The sequence below is a fragment of the Rhipicephalus sanguineus genome, chromosome 1 (genome assembly GCF_013339695.2).
Source record: "Rhipicephalus sanguineus isolate Rsan-2018 chromosome 1, BIME_Rsan_1.4, whole genome shotgun sequence".
Lineage (NCBI taxonomy): Eukaryota > Metazoa > Arthropoda > Arachnida > Ixodida > Ixodidae > Rhipicephalus > Rhipicephalus sanguineus.
The window spans coordinates 216,049,969-216,065,697 of record NC_051176.1 but is presented as its reverse complement, the minus strand read 5'-3'; the positions used below and the strand labels follow the sequence as shown (position 1 = coordinate 216,065,697).

The 15,729-nt window shown below is 49.3% G+C and overlaps 1 protein-coding gene and 1 long non-coding RNA gene across 4 annotated transcripts in view; both read right to left on the bottom strand.

Moving 5' to 3' along the window:
- LOC119371819 (solute carrier family 12 member 7) overlaps positions 1-15,729 on the bottom strand; it is a 481,180-nt gene that overhangs the window by 260,440 nt on the left and 205,011 nt on the right. The window contains exon 1 of one of the 3 annotated variants that reach the window (XM_037642284.2): positions 3,916-4,787. The exons of the other annotated variants lie outside the window; for them this stretch is intronic. Within the exon in view, the coding sequence (XP_037498212.1) occupies positions 3,916-4,744 (829 nt within the window). The 5' untranslated portion in view covers positions 4,745-4,787. Of the gene's footprint in view, positions 1-3,915; positions 4,788-15,729 lie in introns of those variants that run through there. 3 annotated transcript variants of the gene reach the window in all.
- On the bottom strand, positions 10,777-11,936 carry LOC125759925 (uncharacterized). Its single transcript, XR_007417661.1, has 2 exons — positions 11,856-11,936; positions 10,777-10,907 (listed from the first exon to the last, which is right to left on the bottom strand). It is a non-coding gene; the product is annotated as an uncharacterized LOC125759925 (long non-coding RNA).

Below are 15,729 nucleotides of genomic sequence, written 5' to 3'. Positions count from 1 at the left end.
ATAAATCAGTATGCAAACTCGAGACCGTCTCCCCATTGTGCTGGTAGGAGGCTGGGCTTGCAGAAACGTGACCAAGTTTTTCACCGAAAGCCGTTGGCTGTGCAGCGCGTAATTAAAACGTTTCCATTGCTTCCCAAACAGACACACAAACTGAAACATACATTAGCCACAGACTGTAAAATAAAGGGAGCGCTGGAAGTGCAGTATACCACACCAGTAAAATGACAGCGCCGACACGTACAAAAAAAAATATATATATATATCACCCCCCCCCCCTTCTTTTTTGTAAAACAAGCAAAAAGGAAAACAGCTTCAGCGTTTAAAGTAATGTAAATGGGTTGTCACTGTTCCGTGTGTTTGCTTTTCACCTTAAAATTCCAGTGCCTCTCGATCGACTTGGTTTTATGGGCTTTCTTTTACCAGGAATATAGAGTGGCACGCGCCAGGAAATTATGCCATGACAGGCGATGCGACAGGCGACAGTGTGGCAAATAGTCGCCAGAAGTGAGGTTAACGGCTTTGCGACAGCTTTCCGAGTAGGAGCGTGCACTGAGCTTCGATACGATACCGCGCTATTCCTGGGGCGGTATTCTGCGAGAGTCCATTAATTAAGTGGACTAGTCCTTTACAGGCACTGAAATAGGAAGTACAGATATTGGACCTAACAGAATGCCCTCCCGGCCCCCTCATGCTCTCGCATGCAGATGCTGCTGGAGCAGACGCCACTTGCAAGTGTTCCAAAAATGATTTACGACCTTTCTCCGCGAGACCAAGATTAACGCAGCAAATCTATAGCGTACGCACACGCTCGGAGCAAACGAACAGTATACAGCAGACATCCTATATGTGGAACTGCTCGGGGTCTATAACACCTAGCAACTACATGCGCTTATGTGCTTACCTTGAAGTAAATTATCTTATTTTTATTGCGATAGCAATTATATGGACAGTCTCGGCTGGTTTTTGCCGTCCCCGTCGCCGCCGTCATGCACCGTATATGTATAAATATGTATATATATAAAAGTCCTAAAGAAAAATAATTCAGAAAAATGCTCCCGAAGCGCGGAATCGAACCAGCGACCTCTCGCTTCGCAGCGCATGGCGCAAACCACTACGCCACAAAACGCAGATCTTTAGGTAGCTAACGGCGAGCGTTATATACACACCCTTTGCCGTTGGCAGGACTCAGAGAAGGCAGGCGCTTATAAGCGTTTCTTCATTACCAGCGAGATGGCGCGAGAAGCGCAACGGGCGCATTTAGAAGTCGTCGGCCAGCTCGCTCGCTTCTTCTAATATTTGCGCAGGGAGAACCTTGCTCTTCCGTTTTCTGAGTCAATACCAATTCCGAAACGGCGCTATCCTCGCAAAAGCGTTTGCGTTCCATCCCCTTTCGCGCTTAATTTTCAATTACTGTACCGCTTCTTTTTAACAGCGGAGCTGTTTGAGCCGACCGTTAGTCCGTGCAGAGCGAACAGAAAACTATCATCATCATGGACCGGCACGCGCTCTCTTCGTCCTCTTCTTCACCTTCTGCTTCGCTCCCAGAACACGTGCGCCGATTTGTACGGCGCAGGATGCAATAACTCCGATGGGCGAGAGAACGAGTACAGAGAGAGAGAAAGAGAAAAAGAGAAATTCCTGGCGAAAAAAAATTTTTGGCGTGGCGGGATTCGAACCCGCGTACCCGCGATCTGAAGGCGAGCGTCGCAACCACTCGGCTATTCAGGCACGCGAGCATAGCATAGCATAGCCTTGTATGGCATAGTAAGGGGTGGGAAAAGGACGTTAGTTGAGGAGGAGGGGAGAGAGTAAAATATAGCATCGAAAGAAATAGAAAGAGAGAAATAGCGAGAAAGAGAAAGAAGAGAGAAAGAAAACAATAGAAATAAACAGAGACGAAAAATACAGAAAAAGACAGAGCCGAGAGAAAAAGAAATAAAAAGAGGAAGAAAGAAAAAAAAGAAGAGAAACAAAGAAGGTCGCCCAGCTCCGCACTTTCTTCAGGCTTGGCACCACTAGTACGAAGCTGCCTCATTATCATTTTTTTCTTTTCGTGCAGATAAATCAACCATCATTTTAGTTCTCTTCATGTAAGCGTGTCCACTATAGTTTCAAACGGAAACTATAGACATTTATATGTACGCCAATGTGCCAACAGAATGCGCTGAATGCGGTGCCTCGGATCGCCTTAACTTCGGATGGCAACCACTTCTTCGCCCACGAAGTTGACGACATTGTATTGAGACAGAGTGCAAGGGCGACAGAAACTTTAGCTCGCCACTCGCTGGAGGTTCCCATACATTCGCTCGGCTGTCGGCTCCGCTGTCCAAGGGATGGACCGAGAGCTGGAGCTTCCCTATACGGAAGCGTGACATGTAGCAGCACAGCGTCGTGGTAACATCCCTCCCGCGCCGCCAGCGTGTCCCTTTCTATCTTTTTTTTTTTTGTGATTACTAACTTTTGTACTTGCACTCGGCCCTTTTTCGCCACACTGCCCTTGACCCAAGGCAATCAATCAGTTAATGGATTATATGCATGCTTCGTTCTAATCTAAGTAAGTGTGTGCCCTACACACACTTCTCCGGCCTATTCCATTCCACATGAATTCGAGGCCGCCACGGCCCTCCGTCACTCCCGTTCTTAGTGAAAGCAGACACGCTGGCTCCCTAATTTTGTGAAGCAGGCCCGCTACTCATCAAGCACGAGTAATCAAGGAGAGAACAAACAAACGGGCACCACGTCGCGTTTTAAGGGGCTAACAGTAACGCTGCACACAAGTTTTGATGCTTTAGCAACACCGGTCAGAACTCCGCTTTACCTCTCGCCTATTATGTTGCTTTTCAAGAGGGGGAAGGGCGCGTGCGCTTGCGATAACAGACGTTCCGTTTGCAGAGTGCATCCGACGCTATATAAGGAAAAGCCTTATTGGAAAACCAACGCGTATAACTTCAACAATATACACATATGGAAAAATACAGTGCACGGTATAATGCACTAGAGCAGATATATTGTTCAAACATTTGTTCGCAAGTTTCTTAGCCAACCGAGAAGACACTGAGACTTCTCAGAAATCTCAGACCTCTTATTGAGCAGCAAAAGTTTTGCTGCTCAATAAGAGGTCGCGGGTTCAGTGGCAGCTGCAAATTCGATGGATGCGGAATGCAAAAACAATCGTGCACTTAGATTCAGGCTACAAGAAAACGCCGATATTAAATCCCATAAATTCATTTTTTGCTTCAGTTTACTTGTCCCATCCATAAGCTGCAATCGTCGCCGGAATGCACCCTAGCGTAGACCGCACATGTGCACTCGCGCCTCGTCATTTCTCTCGTGCCAGACTTTTGCAACGTCTCTGCAGGGTCCAACAATGTACTCTATAAAAAAAGAATTATATACACGAAATAAGACATTAAAATGACACGGAAAGCGGTTTCTGCTTAATTTTTTCATGTATGCTTTAAGGCACTGTAAACCTGCCACTCGTTATGTAATCTCAATTCAGTCGACACTACGAATAGTACTTTCAATGCACGCTTGAAACTAGCGCGTAATTGCAAGCGTCGGCCAGTGTCCCCGCTGTGCACGCTGCGGTGCAAGCACTGCAACGAGCAATGCCCGAACGCTGGCTCACACGTTCATCGAGTACAATGGTGAAGGATAAAAGAAGAGAAACAGCTCTGCCGCTTCGCGCAGAGCATGTAATCGTGTATTCGCACAAGAATATTTGCGCACCAACCATTTTTCTCCCGATAATTTTTTTTTTCGCGCGATACTGAAAGGACACTAACTCAACCTATACATTATTCGAAAGAACCATACTCTGCAAAATCAAACACAACGACTGAACGAACCGAAAGGTTTTTCACTTTCTACCATCGCAGCAACATTGCGAGGGGCGTTTGCCCAAGCGCTTACCACTTCTCAGTGAGAGGCGAAACTTTGCGAAGCGCTTCAGCTGGACGAGCGACGAGGAGCGGCGCGACTTCTTTCCCCCGGTCGTCGGGAAGTGGCTCATGGGAACGGAATGGCTCTCAGTGTTCTCAGCTCGGGCGGAATCGTCTCTGGGGCCCGCCAGCGTGCGCGGGTCGAGAACGGCGTCCCGAGAACGGCGAGGAAAGTCGCAACTAGCAGCTGCTCCGTCGAGGCCCGAGTGGTCGTCCCGAATCTCCGACATCGAGACGCCGTTGCTGCACGCCGACTTTGCCGGCTCTTGGACGCGGCCCGGCGACTCCGCAGCGACAGGCGCTACCGAGAAGCGACCCAGCGATTCTTCCCGCACTGGAGGCGTCGGCAGGCGTTCTTCGGTGTCCACGCCACGACTCGGCTCCGACGGTGGGTCCGCAGTCATGTCGGCGAGGTAGTTTCGGAAAGCGGATGAGATGTGTGCCACGGTCGCGCCAAACCCGAAGCTGCCACCTCCTTCACCGGTATCGCCGTCGGCGGCTAGCCGCGAAGGAGTGTCGCGACCCGACGAGTGGACGCTGCCCACGGACGATTCCTTGCGAACGGAGAGTCGGCGAGGGCTGACCGACGCGTCTGCCAGGCTTCCCGCTCTCGAGCTGGCAAGCGTGGTAGCCCCGGCGGCCTCGGAAGATAGACGAGCGCCGGCGTTCAGACGGGAACGGAACTGATCTTCCACGTCGTTCGCCGAGCTCGCAATGTGGTTTCGCAGGGTCGCGAACAGCCCGTTGTCGTCTGGTGGGTTCAGGGAGCTGCTTGAGCGGCGGGCTTCGCAGCGGGGCATCGGTGCTCGCGAGGTAGCTCGGCAAGACGTCCACCACGCGCTGAGTTGCACGACTTACTGCCGGAATGTGTGCGGTGGCATGTATACAGCGATGACGAAGAAAATAAATAATAAACACGCGGCATGCCACAGAAACAAGGCTCCGCCTAAATAGGATCAAGTTCCTTTTCCCGATTTCTTTCCCCCTTACGTTCTTCTTCACCGCAGGTTAAAACCCGTGTCAATGATTCCTAAAATGACCTGTCAAGCTCCCCAAGCGACATCGGCACTGCTCAAGTCGTGGCAGCAAGGGATTGAGATGCGTGATTCACGAGTGAACAATGGATAATTCATTTCGTGAAAACGTTTCCCAGCAGACGGAAAGCAGGGAGGAATGCTGCATCAAGACGTCCAGATGTACGGTTCACCACTCTGTACAGACGCTAACGCTCTCACAGATACAGAACGAAAGATCGGAAAAGTGTTAGTGAGGTTTTTGAACTTGCCCTATGCATATTTCTTAACCGCAGAACTTAATAGACACATATTTATGTATCGGTACAATACAGACAAATATTGTTGTCGGGAGGAAACAGTAAAATAATAATAATAATCTTCATTGCGCTTTAGGTGAGTGATAAGTAATAAATTTCAAGCATATACCTGTTCGTCCTTTTCCCAAGCCCCATAAAAAAAGTTTTTCGAATAAGCCCGTCGGTTTTAATTACAACACCGTTTCCGCCCTCAAGTATAAGTTGTTTCGAGCACATGTCTGTAAGAATAAATATACGGCGGATTTGTGCTCAGAAAACGAGTGACGACAACGACTCGGGGGCAGAGAGAACTAAAAGAAAGGGGGAACTCCGTGCGCACTATCGTGCGTCAAAGTCCGCAGCGTCAGCCTGAACCGCAGAGCGCTGAAGCGATCGGTTTTCCATCTGCACGAGCTCTTCGAATCATTCAGTTCCAATCAGAGAAAACACAGCCAAGTGCGGCGCACCTTTCGCATTTGATAAACTGAATGTTCTAGCTTTATATGTGACGTAGTAGCGGCGGTGAATATACGTACGCTGAGGCGGTCAGTACATCGATGTCGGCGAACTCGGCGGCGCACGCGTCGCTTCTTCACACTTCCTAGCGTGCCTGGCGCTTTCGCTACCATTTCTGGCACACGCAGACTCGCGAAATTGCTTTATACTTTGCATGACGTGGCAGCTCAGTTCGTCGTTCACCAATGCATGCAACCAGCGGCTCCCTTCCAGCACGCGCGCCATCGTTTATGTACTGCTTATTTAGATTCCCGGTTGGGTCGCTTCGTTTATGGGGTTTCCCATCCCAGAGCAACTCAGGCGCTCTGTGAGAGACGCCGTATAGTGGAGGCCTCTAGCATTTCACCTCCATTGAAATGCGACCCCCGCGACTGGCATCGACCTCGAGTCTTCTTGGTCAGCAGCCGAGCACCGTAACCACCGCACTCAAACTCTCGTTCCCGAGACATCCTGCGATGCTTTCTAGAGCGTTCGCAAGCGCCAAACTCGCGGTTTTAGTAACAAATAACACATTCATCACCGTCAGCACGTGCATTCGTTCCTTTCGCGCGATCATAGAGGAGCCTCTACCTCGCCTATACATTTCCAAATACGCATGTGGAGCGCTGCGCACAGTGTTATACAGAAGAAGCACGTGCGAAGCAAGCGAGGTCCTGTTCTCGATATATCGACCGCTGCAGATAGGATCTTCACACCGTCTGCCCAGTGGTGCAATCCGAACGCGTTTATAGAAACATTTTGGGATTGTGGCCTATTAGCCGTCGCCCACGTGGCACGCCGGAACGGAGAGGCAGGGCCGCGCAGGCGCTCGTCGGGAATCTGTCATTTCCGCGTGACGGGCACCAAGCGCGCCAGACTAATTGAATCCGTCAGTCTGGATTACGCGCGGAGCCGCGCGATTAACCAGCGCACGTAGGCAACGTGCATGCGTGAGCAGCGCAGCGAGCTGCTAATGGCAGAAGCGGCGCGGAGCCCGTGGAAAAGCTCACGACTCGACAACCGCCGGAGTTCGCGACCCCGCGTGCGCTACGGAGTGCCGGCGCCGCTGCAGCCCACGCGTTTGCACTCCACGGCATGCAGCCAGCCGCTCAAGGCGGCCGGTCGCGAGCCGTCGAAGGAGCCGATGCGCGGCCGACAGCATAAAACGTAACATGCCTGTGGCGTGAGCGTTAGGGCCATTAGGTGCACGAGCGCTGCTGTTTAGTCAATATAGCAAGGATATGTGCTGTTGGATCGTCACGTAATAATCATATTCTGCCTATTTTATGTTCAGTGCCGGCCGCCGCCCTACATGTGCTCGACTGAAACTTCGTTATTACATTTTTTTTTTTGTTAAAGCATTTTTATCTTTAATATTGTTTTCCTTCCTTTGTTTCTGAGTTTCACTAGTTGAAACCATGCCTCTCTTCCATATCCTAACGTCAACATCATCGTGCGAAAACAACATTACAGAAAGCCCGTAACAGTTTACGCCAGTGTCTCAACTATTCGTCAAACAAAATAAAAATAAATAAATAAATTACCATTCAGTTATTTCCCATCCACTCGAAGCGACACTGTACGGGTTCAAGCACGTGCCGAGTTTCATAACATTTTTAGAACAAATCTCAAGCCCGCTCAAGTAAGAGAAACGACGAAACAAGCGGCGAACTCGGAACAATAGAGCGTTAACCTCAATACGCATTTCAGCAACGTATAAATTCCTGCCTTGTGCGCTCAAGTTTTTATCGGCTGTAGACGACAGAAAGTTCATCACACTGATCTTCTCACGGCATATGCGGCACTCAGAATCCAGAGGAGCAATTGGCTGACCTTACACAGTACACGTATTGTACACAAGTTACGCAATATGAGTTCATTCTTGCATTCTCACTGAACTCTTTCTTCTAGCCAACAAGCCAACATTTACAACATTTTTCTTTTTTCCTTCCGCGCCCTCACTATCCCCACAGGCGTTTATCCAGGATTGTGATGACGCCGGAGGGGGCCTATATATATTGTAAAAAGGATGGGGGTAACGGTTGTATGTATAAATCTCAACCGCTAAGCCCCTCAGCACAGGGCAGCAAACAGGTGTTACCACAAGGTTAGCTTCCCAGTGTTGTAGTTCTCATTAGTACTATTCTCTATTATTATTACTATTAGAGGAATTTAGATGACGGTGATGATGATTGGAATCTTGAACCCACAATATCCAGCCTCAAAATTTCGTCTTCCGAATTAAGTCAATTTCACGATGCGCACAATTATGTAAGTCCCACCAGCCTGTCTCACTAATTGTGCACTAAACGTTTAACCGCACACAGAAATCATGTGGGCCACAAACAGAGTGCAGCCCTAGCTACAGTTCATAACTCTGGTTTTCTTAACAACCGCCTACAAAGCCCGGATTGTTCTCGCAGCCTTCGCTACCCAACTGCCGAACGAGAGAGCTGCTGTTTGGCCGCTACAACAAGCAGTCCTTCAAGAGTGAGAGCGAAAAAGAGAGATATTAAATGACTCTAGCTGCTATGGATAGGATTTACTGTAACGAAGTCTTTTTTTCTATTCACCCCGGAATATCCGACTACGCCGCGTGCGGTGACTGCGGCTAGCCAAAGCAACGCCAACATCAGACAGCTTGCTGACAGCCTGGTGCTGTCCCATCACTCTTTTGTACACTGGATGGTTCTTTTAGAGAAGACGAGGCGCCGATTTAGCGCAGAAAGGAGCACGCGAATGCCCCATCTCGAGGCTGACGAAGCAGCTCATTATGCAAGCTACACAGACGTCGACAATGGTGCCACCGACGCTGATGGCCTTTCGCATCGCAGCAACTCGGCGCATTTTTCGAAATAAGCTCATCTCTGCAACATTCACGTTTGTACATACTATATTTCTTTCACATAACGAAGCCAAGAAAACTATATATATATATATATATATATATATATATATATATATATATATATATATTATATATATATAACATTCGTGCATGTGTAGCGGCATTAAATATTGACGGTGGTCGGTCGCCAACACGCACAGTGTTCATAGCACATAAACATACGCGCAGGCGTGGAAAAGTGTTTCCGTGCTTTGATTAGAGAGTTCTACATAGCGTATAGAGCTTGCAATGGGAAGGTAGGAAGGAAGAAACAAGCGGAAAGACAGGGAGGTTAGCCAGTTCTTAGACCGGCTGGCTACCCTGTGCTGGGGGAAGGGGGATAAAAGATGATAGAAGAGTGCCTTTGTAGTAGAACGCCACTCGAAAGCCAGCGTAGACAAGGATGCGCCGTAAAGCGCAAGACTTCATGGCACAGGAGTGAGCTGAACCGAGAATCGATATTGGAAACAACGCGGAGTTATCGGCCGTGGTCTGTCGCCGAAGCAGGATGACTCGAAGCGAGAACCACTGTCGATTTCCCTGTGGATGAACCAGTCGCAGGACGAGACGATGTATGTGCGAAGCGCGCGGCCGTTGTTTCCAGGGCACGTCCATATTTGTTCCGCTAAAAGGTCTCTGCGAGCGTCAGCGTCTCGTGCTAAATTACGGAAATGGCGGAAGCATACGCTATCCGCACAACTCTCATAGCGTTCTGCGCACGATCATTCTGACTCCGCTATATTATAGCGTGCAGAGGGGTGCCACTTGCGCTATATACTGCCTCTTTCTATTGCTCAGTGTTGCTGCAGCAGGACACACGGGACGCTACACTGCGACGACGCATCTAATGCTGTCACTGCAGTGGCGACACTGCGAGTGTGTGTGTGTGTGGAGGGGGGGGGGGGGGGGGGGGAGAGAGGAGGGTCTTTCTTGCGGAAGCAAATTAGAAGGCGCGTACGGGCAGGTGTCATGAGTTTCCCTGTTTGTGCCTGGCGGAAGCGGCTATGACTTTCAGCTTCGGCGGCGCGAACAGCACGGCCTGCTCCGCGACGGCGCTGGCTATGCTTCGGCGGCTCGAATCTATGGATTCCGCGGCGTCGGCGTCGCTGAGCCGCTGTTCCGACAGCGAAGCAGTGGCACACGGAGCAATTTCACTGTTTGCGTCACTCATTGTTCAGAAAGAACTGGTTGAAACTATCTTGTACCACCATTAAGAGAATGGTAGCGCTGCCGGTGCGGACAATGTGCTGTGCGGCGCACTGCATTGACGTGTGGGCGCGTTTCGCAGCAGTCGGCGCTGACAGATCCCCGCACATACACCGCATTCTTTCCATAATGGTATCGGCGCACGCGCTCACGGCACATTCACCGATGAAGTCAATGGCGAACGGACGACGGTGGCTATGTTGGCGCCGCCTCTAAGCCGCCGCAGACAGACCGCCGCTAACGCAACCTGTTTCATCGGTCGCTACTCTTCTCCTCCGCTTTATTCATGCTACGTTTGAACCTTCCTACGCCCCCGCCACGATGTTCTACACTCTAAGAAAAAAAAAAGAGTATGCGTGACTCTTTTCGGAGTGTTCTGACTTGCCACGTATAGGACTCTCTTTAAATAGTCACGGTGACTCTCTTGGTGGGTCAGGGTCGGCTCGCTCTAGGAGAGTCCCGTGACCCTCTAGGAAGAGTGGAAAGACTCTCATCCGAAGGATAACGTTACCACTTATAGGGAGTCAGACGACTCTTGCCGGTAACGCTCCTAGGGGGGTCAAGGGACCCACACCGAAGCATCAAGCGACTCCACAAGTATTTTAAGCTACTCATTTGATCCTTGCTCTACTTTTGCGCGACTACTGTTGAAAATAGTGGAGTATTCATTTTAAGCAAGTCCAATAATACTTGCCGTTCTGCCCAGCGACTGTAAAAAAAGAATAGTTCAGTTTTAGCATTACTTTAATAAAACTCGTCAAAACAACACATATTTTCCAGCAAAGTTATATAGAAAGCGCGAAAAGATGGTCTATGATTTCCAATTAAGAAGTTTGGGTATTCCTCATTGACATGCTTCTATGAGTATAGCCAACTAAAATGTGTGACTGTGATGTGCACAGTGTCATATGGTGCTAAATGAACAGCAGAAATCGCCATCATTTTCCATATTTATTCCTTGTGATTAAGAATAAATCAAAAAGTGGTGACGGCTTGAGGCATCAGACTTCTGGCTTGCTAGGTGGTCGCTCCTGTCCAGCGTGAGCACCATGAAAAACGGTATCTGAAAAGCAGAACGTGATATTATGATGAGAAAATGAAATTGCAGTAAAGGTTTGCAAAACCTACACAATAAGTGGTTCACACAGACATAATAAAGGCTAACAACAAAACAACAAAGCACATCCTCCGGCAGCCAGGGGCATGCCGTGAGCGGTTATTGACCGCATGTTTTACAAACGTAACCCATCCTTAAATACTCAGATAAACAGATGCGAGTACTATAGGGCCCGAACGACACCCAGCGCGTGCGTACGCCGTCTACGTCGAGATCAGACATGTCATATGCTAGAATTAGCGCACATAACTCCCACAATCACGTACACTCACTCGATTCTGTTAGAGCGCCCAACGTCATCGCAGTGTATGCAAACCACGAAAACAGCAAACAGAAACGAGGGAAAAGAGTGCACGCCGGCGGCCGCAACAACGCGCGCCGTCGAAAGTCTAGAGCTTTTTCACTTTACCGGCGAGGCGTGTCCAACTTGAATGACTACCGCATACATTCTGGAAGCCACCGTACTATATCGGCACCTCAAACTACCGTCTTTCAGCCAACAAAAACCATTACATATAGTGCGTCTGTGCGTTCCGTACACAGGCTTTTTTTTTTCACGTTCCCACGCGTGGAAGCACGCTGCACACTCAAGGTCGATGGAAATGTTATTATGAAGTAGACTAAAGTGCATCTCAAAACGACATCTTGCACCTTCAGTAGTGCAGACACGACGTGCGATCAGCAAGAAATGACCCTCGATTATTGTTTGCATCGCTCACTTTATGGGAGCTTGTACAGCAACGCGCATAACGGTGGCAACTCGTTAACTGACAGCTTTAGTTGGGCATCCGCAACAGCCCCGCGGATACAGGCTACTGTTGGAAATGGCTGGCAGATTCCGCAGAGCTGCTGCAGACGCCCAGCTAAAGCTGTATAATTAGGCAGTACACTCACCGTTAACTGGCGCCCGTTGTCGGTATCCGCAGCTCCATGAATATTCCGCCCTCCAAGCGTCACTTCGTGCACGGAGCCGGCCGTTTAAACACCAACGAAGACGCTCAACCAACGCAAACCACGCAATGCATTCCAAAAGACCAGGAGACGACTGAGGGACGACTGAGAGAGGGAGCGCGCGACACCCCGGCGCCAACCCCCGTCTGCGTCTCGCGTCGCCGAGCAAGGCGCCAAAGGGCGAGCGTTGCGATATGTATGGAGTATACGGCGGCTCTTCCGATACCGAAGCCAATCGAAAGGGCTTCAGGAGGGTCCAAAGGTAGACTCCGATCCACAAATGCAAACTCTTTTCTCTTTGCCTGTACCTTCCAAAAGGGGTCAGATGGACACCCGAAGAGAGTCACGGTTCCCCAGTACCTCGTTTGACTCTCTCTTTTTCTTAGAGTGGAGTGTGTGGTTATGGCGCTCGACTGCTGACCCCGAATGTCGCGGGAACGAATCCCGGCCGCGGCGGCTGCATTTTCGATGGAGGCGAAAATGTTTGAGGCCAGTGTACGTAGATGTAGGTGCACGTTAAAGAACCCCAGGTGGTCGAAATTCCCGGAGCCCTGCACTATGGCATCCCTCATACTCATATCGTGGTTTTGGGACGTTAAACTCCACATATTATTATTATTATTATTATTATTATTATTATTATTATTATTATTATTATTATAGTTATTATTATTAACCTTCCTAGGTGTTCCTCCTCTCGCCCTCTTTTCTATTATTGTTCTTTGTTCACCGCTGCTCACCACGTTCGCTTTCTATCCCCCCCCCCCCCTCGTGCCAAGCACAACGACTTAAGAGCTGGGCTCTAAATATACACTGCTGCAACTGCGCATCTCTCGGCAGAAAAAAAAGTGCTACATTATTCAATAATAGCGACGACAAGTAGCCACGCCAGCTCATCGTTCACGCAGGAACTCCAATAAACTTCGACGTAATGGTCCTCCTACAATGCAGACCGTCCACGATAGACAGGTTCTATTTATTCTCTGTGGGAAACCGATTGGAGAGACTTCATTTGGCAGCTATAGAAACTCTGCCAGCATACAAGAGGCCTGCGTGTCCGGCTAATGTCCAACAAAGTGGAGCGTGCGTGCGCGCCAAGTGGACAGGAGTGAGGAGCATATGGGGCGTCGATCCCAAACGAAACGGAGTGAACAAGCGGCGGCGTGATTGCGCGCATACCGCCGGGACAAGCCTGCAGCTTCGTTCTCCCACTTCCAGCTGGAACCTGGTATTACACGCCTCCCTGTCAAGGAAAATGGGGCAAAAAAGTTCAATAACAACGAACCACGACGACCGGACACATATTGCGTTCCAGGACATAGAAGCGTGTAAGCTCCCACCAACGCCGTCTTTTCGGGGATCAGAGAACAGACTTGAAAACTGCGAGCCACAGGAAGCATACGACGAGGCATGGTTCTCTTGGGAGGAAGACGCATAAGACCACGTCGAGCGACGTGTGCGGTGTTGCACCCGTATGTAGTTAATCGACGACGCAACCGCTCAAAACAATATACGAGGGTGCGGCCTTTTTATATCCGGCAATATCATTTAGTGAAAGGCGCTGGCAGTTCATAGGAGGGCTCGCGCATGCGCTCGGACAGATGAGTGTAACTGAGAACAAGGATCTAAGCTTTTTAAGGCGTGAGCCTTAGATGCCTCATCAAACGCGAAAATTGACCGTCGGCGGCGTCAACACGAGCGATGCGAATATTCATCACGGGTTGACGCCACCATAGGATATCACCAAGAAGTCACAGATCGCCAAAATTTGTGACGTCATCATGACGACACATAAGGTGACGTTACGTGATGGCTTTAACACATGACATCGTCTCTTGGTCAAAAGTGGGCCGATCACGGAGGCAGTGCAAAACCAGGTGAGGTGCAGAAAGCTTGAAATGCCTCCGATCACGAAGGCAGCGCAAAACTACGTTAGGTGCAGAAAGTTTGCGGAGGAGGGCGGGGGTGCATCCATACATCGATTGAGAAGCTTAGAAGAAGAAGGCGCCGTTCGCCTTCGAGTCGTCTCAGGCGAATGCGTAAGGGGCTCAGTGAGTTTTTTTTGTTTGTTTCTTAAAGATATTAATTTATTAAGGAAATACAAGCACCTAATGAAAAGGCTGAGGTAGATGTTAGCCTCTCCAGGCTAATTATTAACTGATTTGTTCCTTTCCTACTTCAAACATAAATACGATAACTGGTAAATGTGGTAGCGATTAAGTTAGTGCTTAAAAGCAGGATGAAGGTGACTTTTAAACCCCAAGTTACAGACTCGCGCACTAGGAAAGCACGCAGCGCACCGTACAAAGTCTTGGGTTGATAATAGCGGTTTCTGCATATGGCGCATAGCTTTAAAAAAAACGCATGTTCCGAGATATTATCGACACAAGTCAGCGATAAATAACCACAACTCCCACGCACATAGAAGTGTATAAATATTCCTCCAGGCTCACGAACAACGAAGAAGTCATACCACATGTAGCAGTCACCAAATGCACCACAGTCAAGAAGACGAAGGGAAAGGGCGATAATTGGGCCAGCAATAGTGACTATGCGCAAGGGCTAAGGAAAGAGGGGAAAAAAATCAATACATGCAGCGCTGTACTTCGCAAACTCGCAGACAGCGAACACTTCATAGCAGCCTCCGACGCGAAAGGCCGATTGCCGTCAATTCTCAGAGGCTGCATCTGAGTAGCTCCAATACCTCGCAACACGAAAGCAACACACAATATGGACAGACAAACAATAACTGGATCGCTAAGAAAGAAATACTCGAAAGACCCCGACACGAGATATATATACAGACGCGGCAAAGTACCCAGGTAGAAAAGCATGTGCAATTAGCGTGACCAATAACCGCGGGATTGAGCTGGTCTCTGCCACCATACCGGCCAGGAATCCAGAAACGACGGAGCAAGGCGCCATTGTCCTCGGCATAGCCACGTGCAAAGACATAGCCATGACCCTAAGCGACTCGCGAACCGCATGCAGAAACCTACGAAAAGGCCGAATCTCTGCCGCAGCTGTGAGGGTTAATTGTTCAAAAATAACAAGACCACAATAACTACCCGCCACAGAAGTTTGTATGGACCCCTGGTCCCGGACACTCGGCTCGAAACGAATCAGCACACGCTGTCGCCCGAGAACAACTATACCAGCCGGGATTTCCTGCCGCAAGGGCTCCAAAAAGCGACGAGCGTGGAGGGTATTCCTACCAACTACGAAGCAATATTGCAGAACTACCGACCGAAAAGAGGACAATATCCAATTCCATATCTAAAACTACGCAAGAATGAAGCCCTCCTGAGACTACAAACGAACACACGTCTACGAAAATATTATGCACCGAATGAACCCCACAATATGTCCATACCTATGCCGATTTTGTCATGTACCAGACATACTGCGACACATGGTGTTGGAATGCCCACACCGCGAGAACAACAATCAAGATAAAGCTTCAGGACCACTACAAGCGCCCGGAGAAAAGTGGGAGGCAATATTGATGGCAAAGAGTTTTTAGGATCAGCGAAGTCTGCTGGACCAGGCATGGGGCGCGGCAATAGCCAACGGCTTTCTGGACTGAGAAAACCGCCCACCTCGGGCGAAGCTTTTTCGTTGTTTCGTACAATGAATTTATACTCCCACTCGAATGCGCCAAAGACGGTTTTGAGTACCGCAAAGTAAGTAAACTCTTGACAAATTTCGGGGCCTCAGCTACTTCATTGACGTAGTGATGAGGAGGGTAAAACGTCAGCAGATACCTTCTATAAATAAATAAAGAAAACTGGTAAGCTGGTTGACAGAGGGGGCTAAA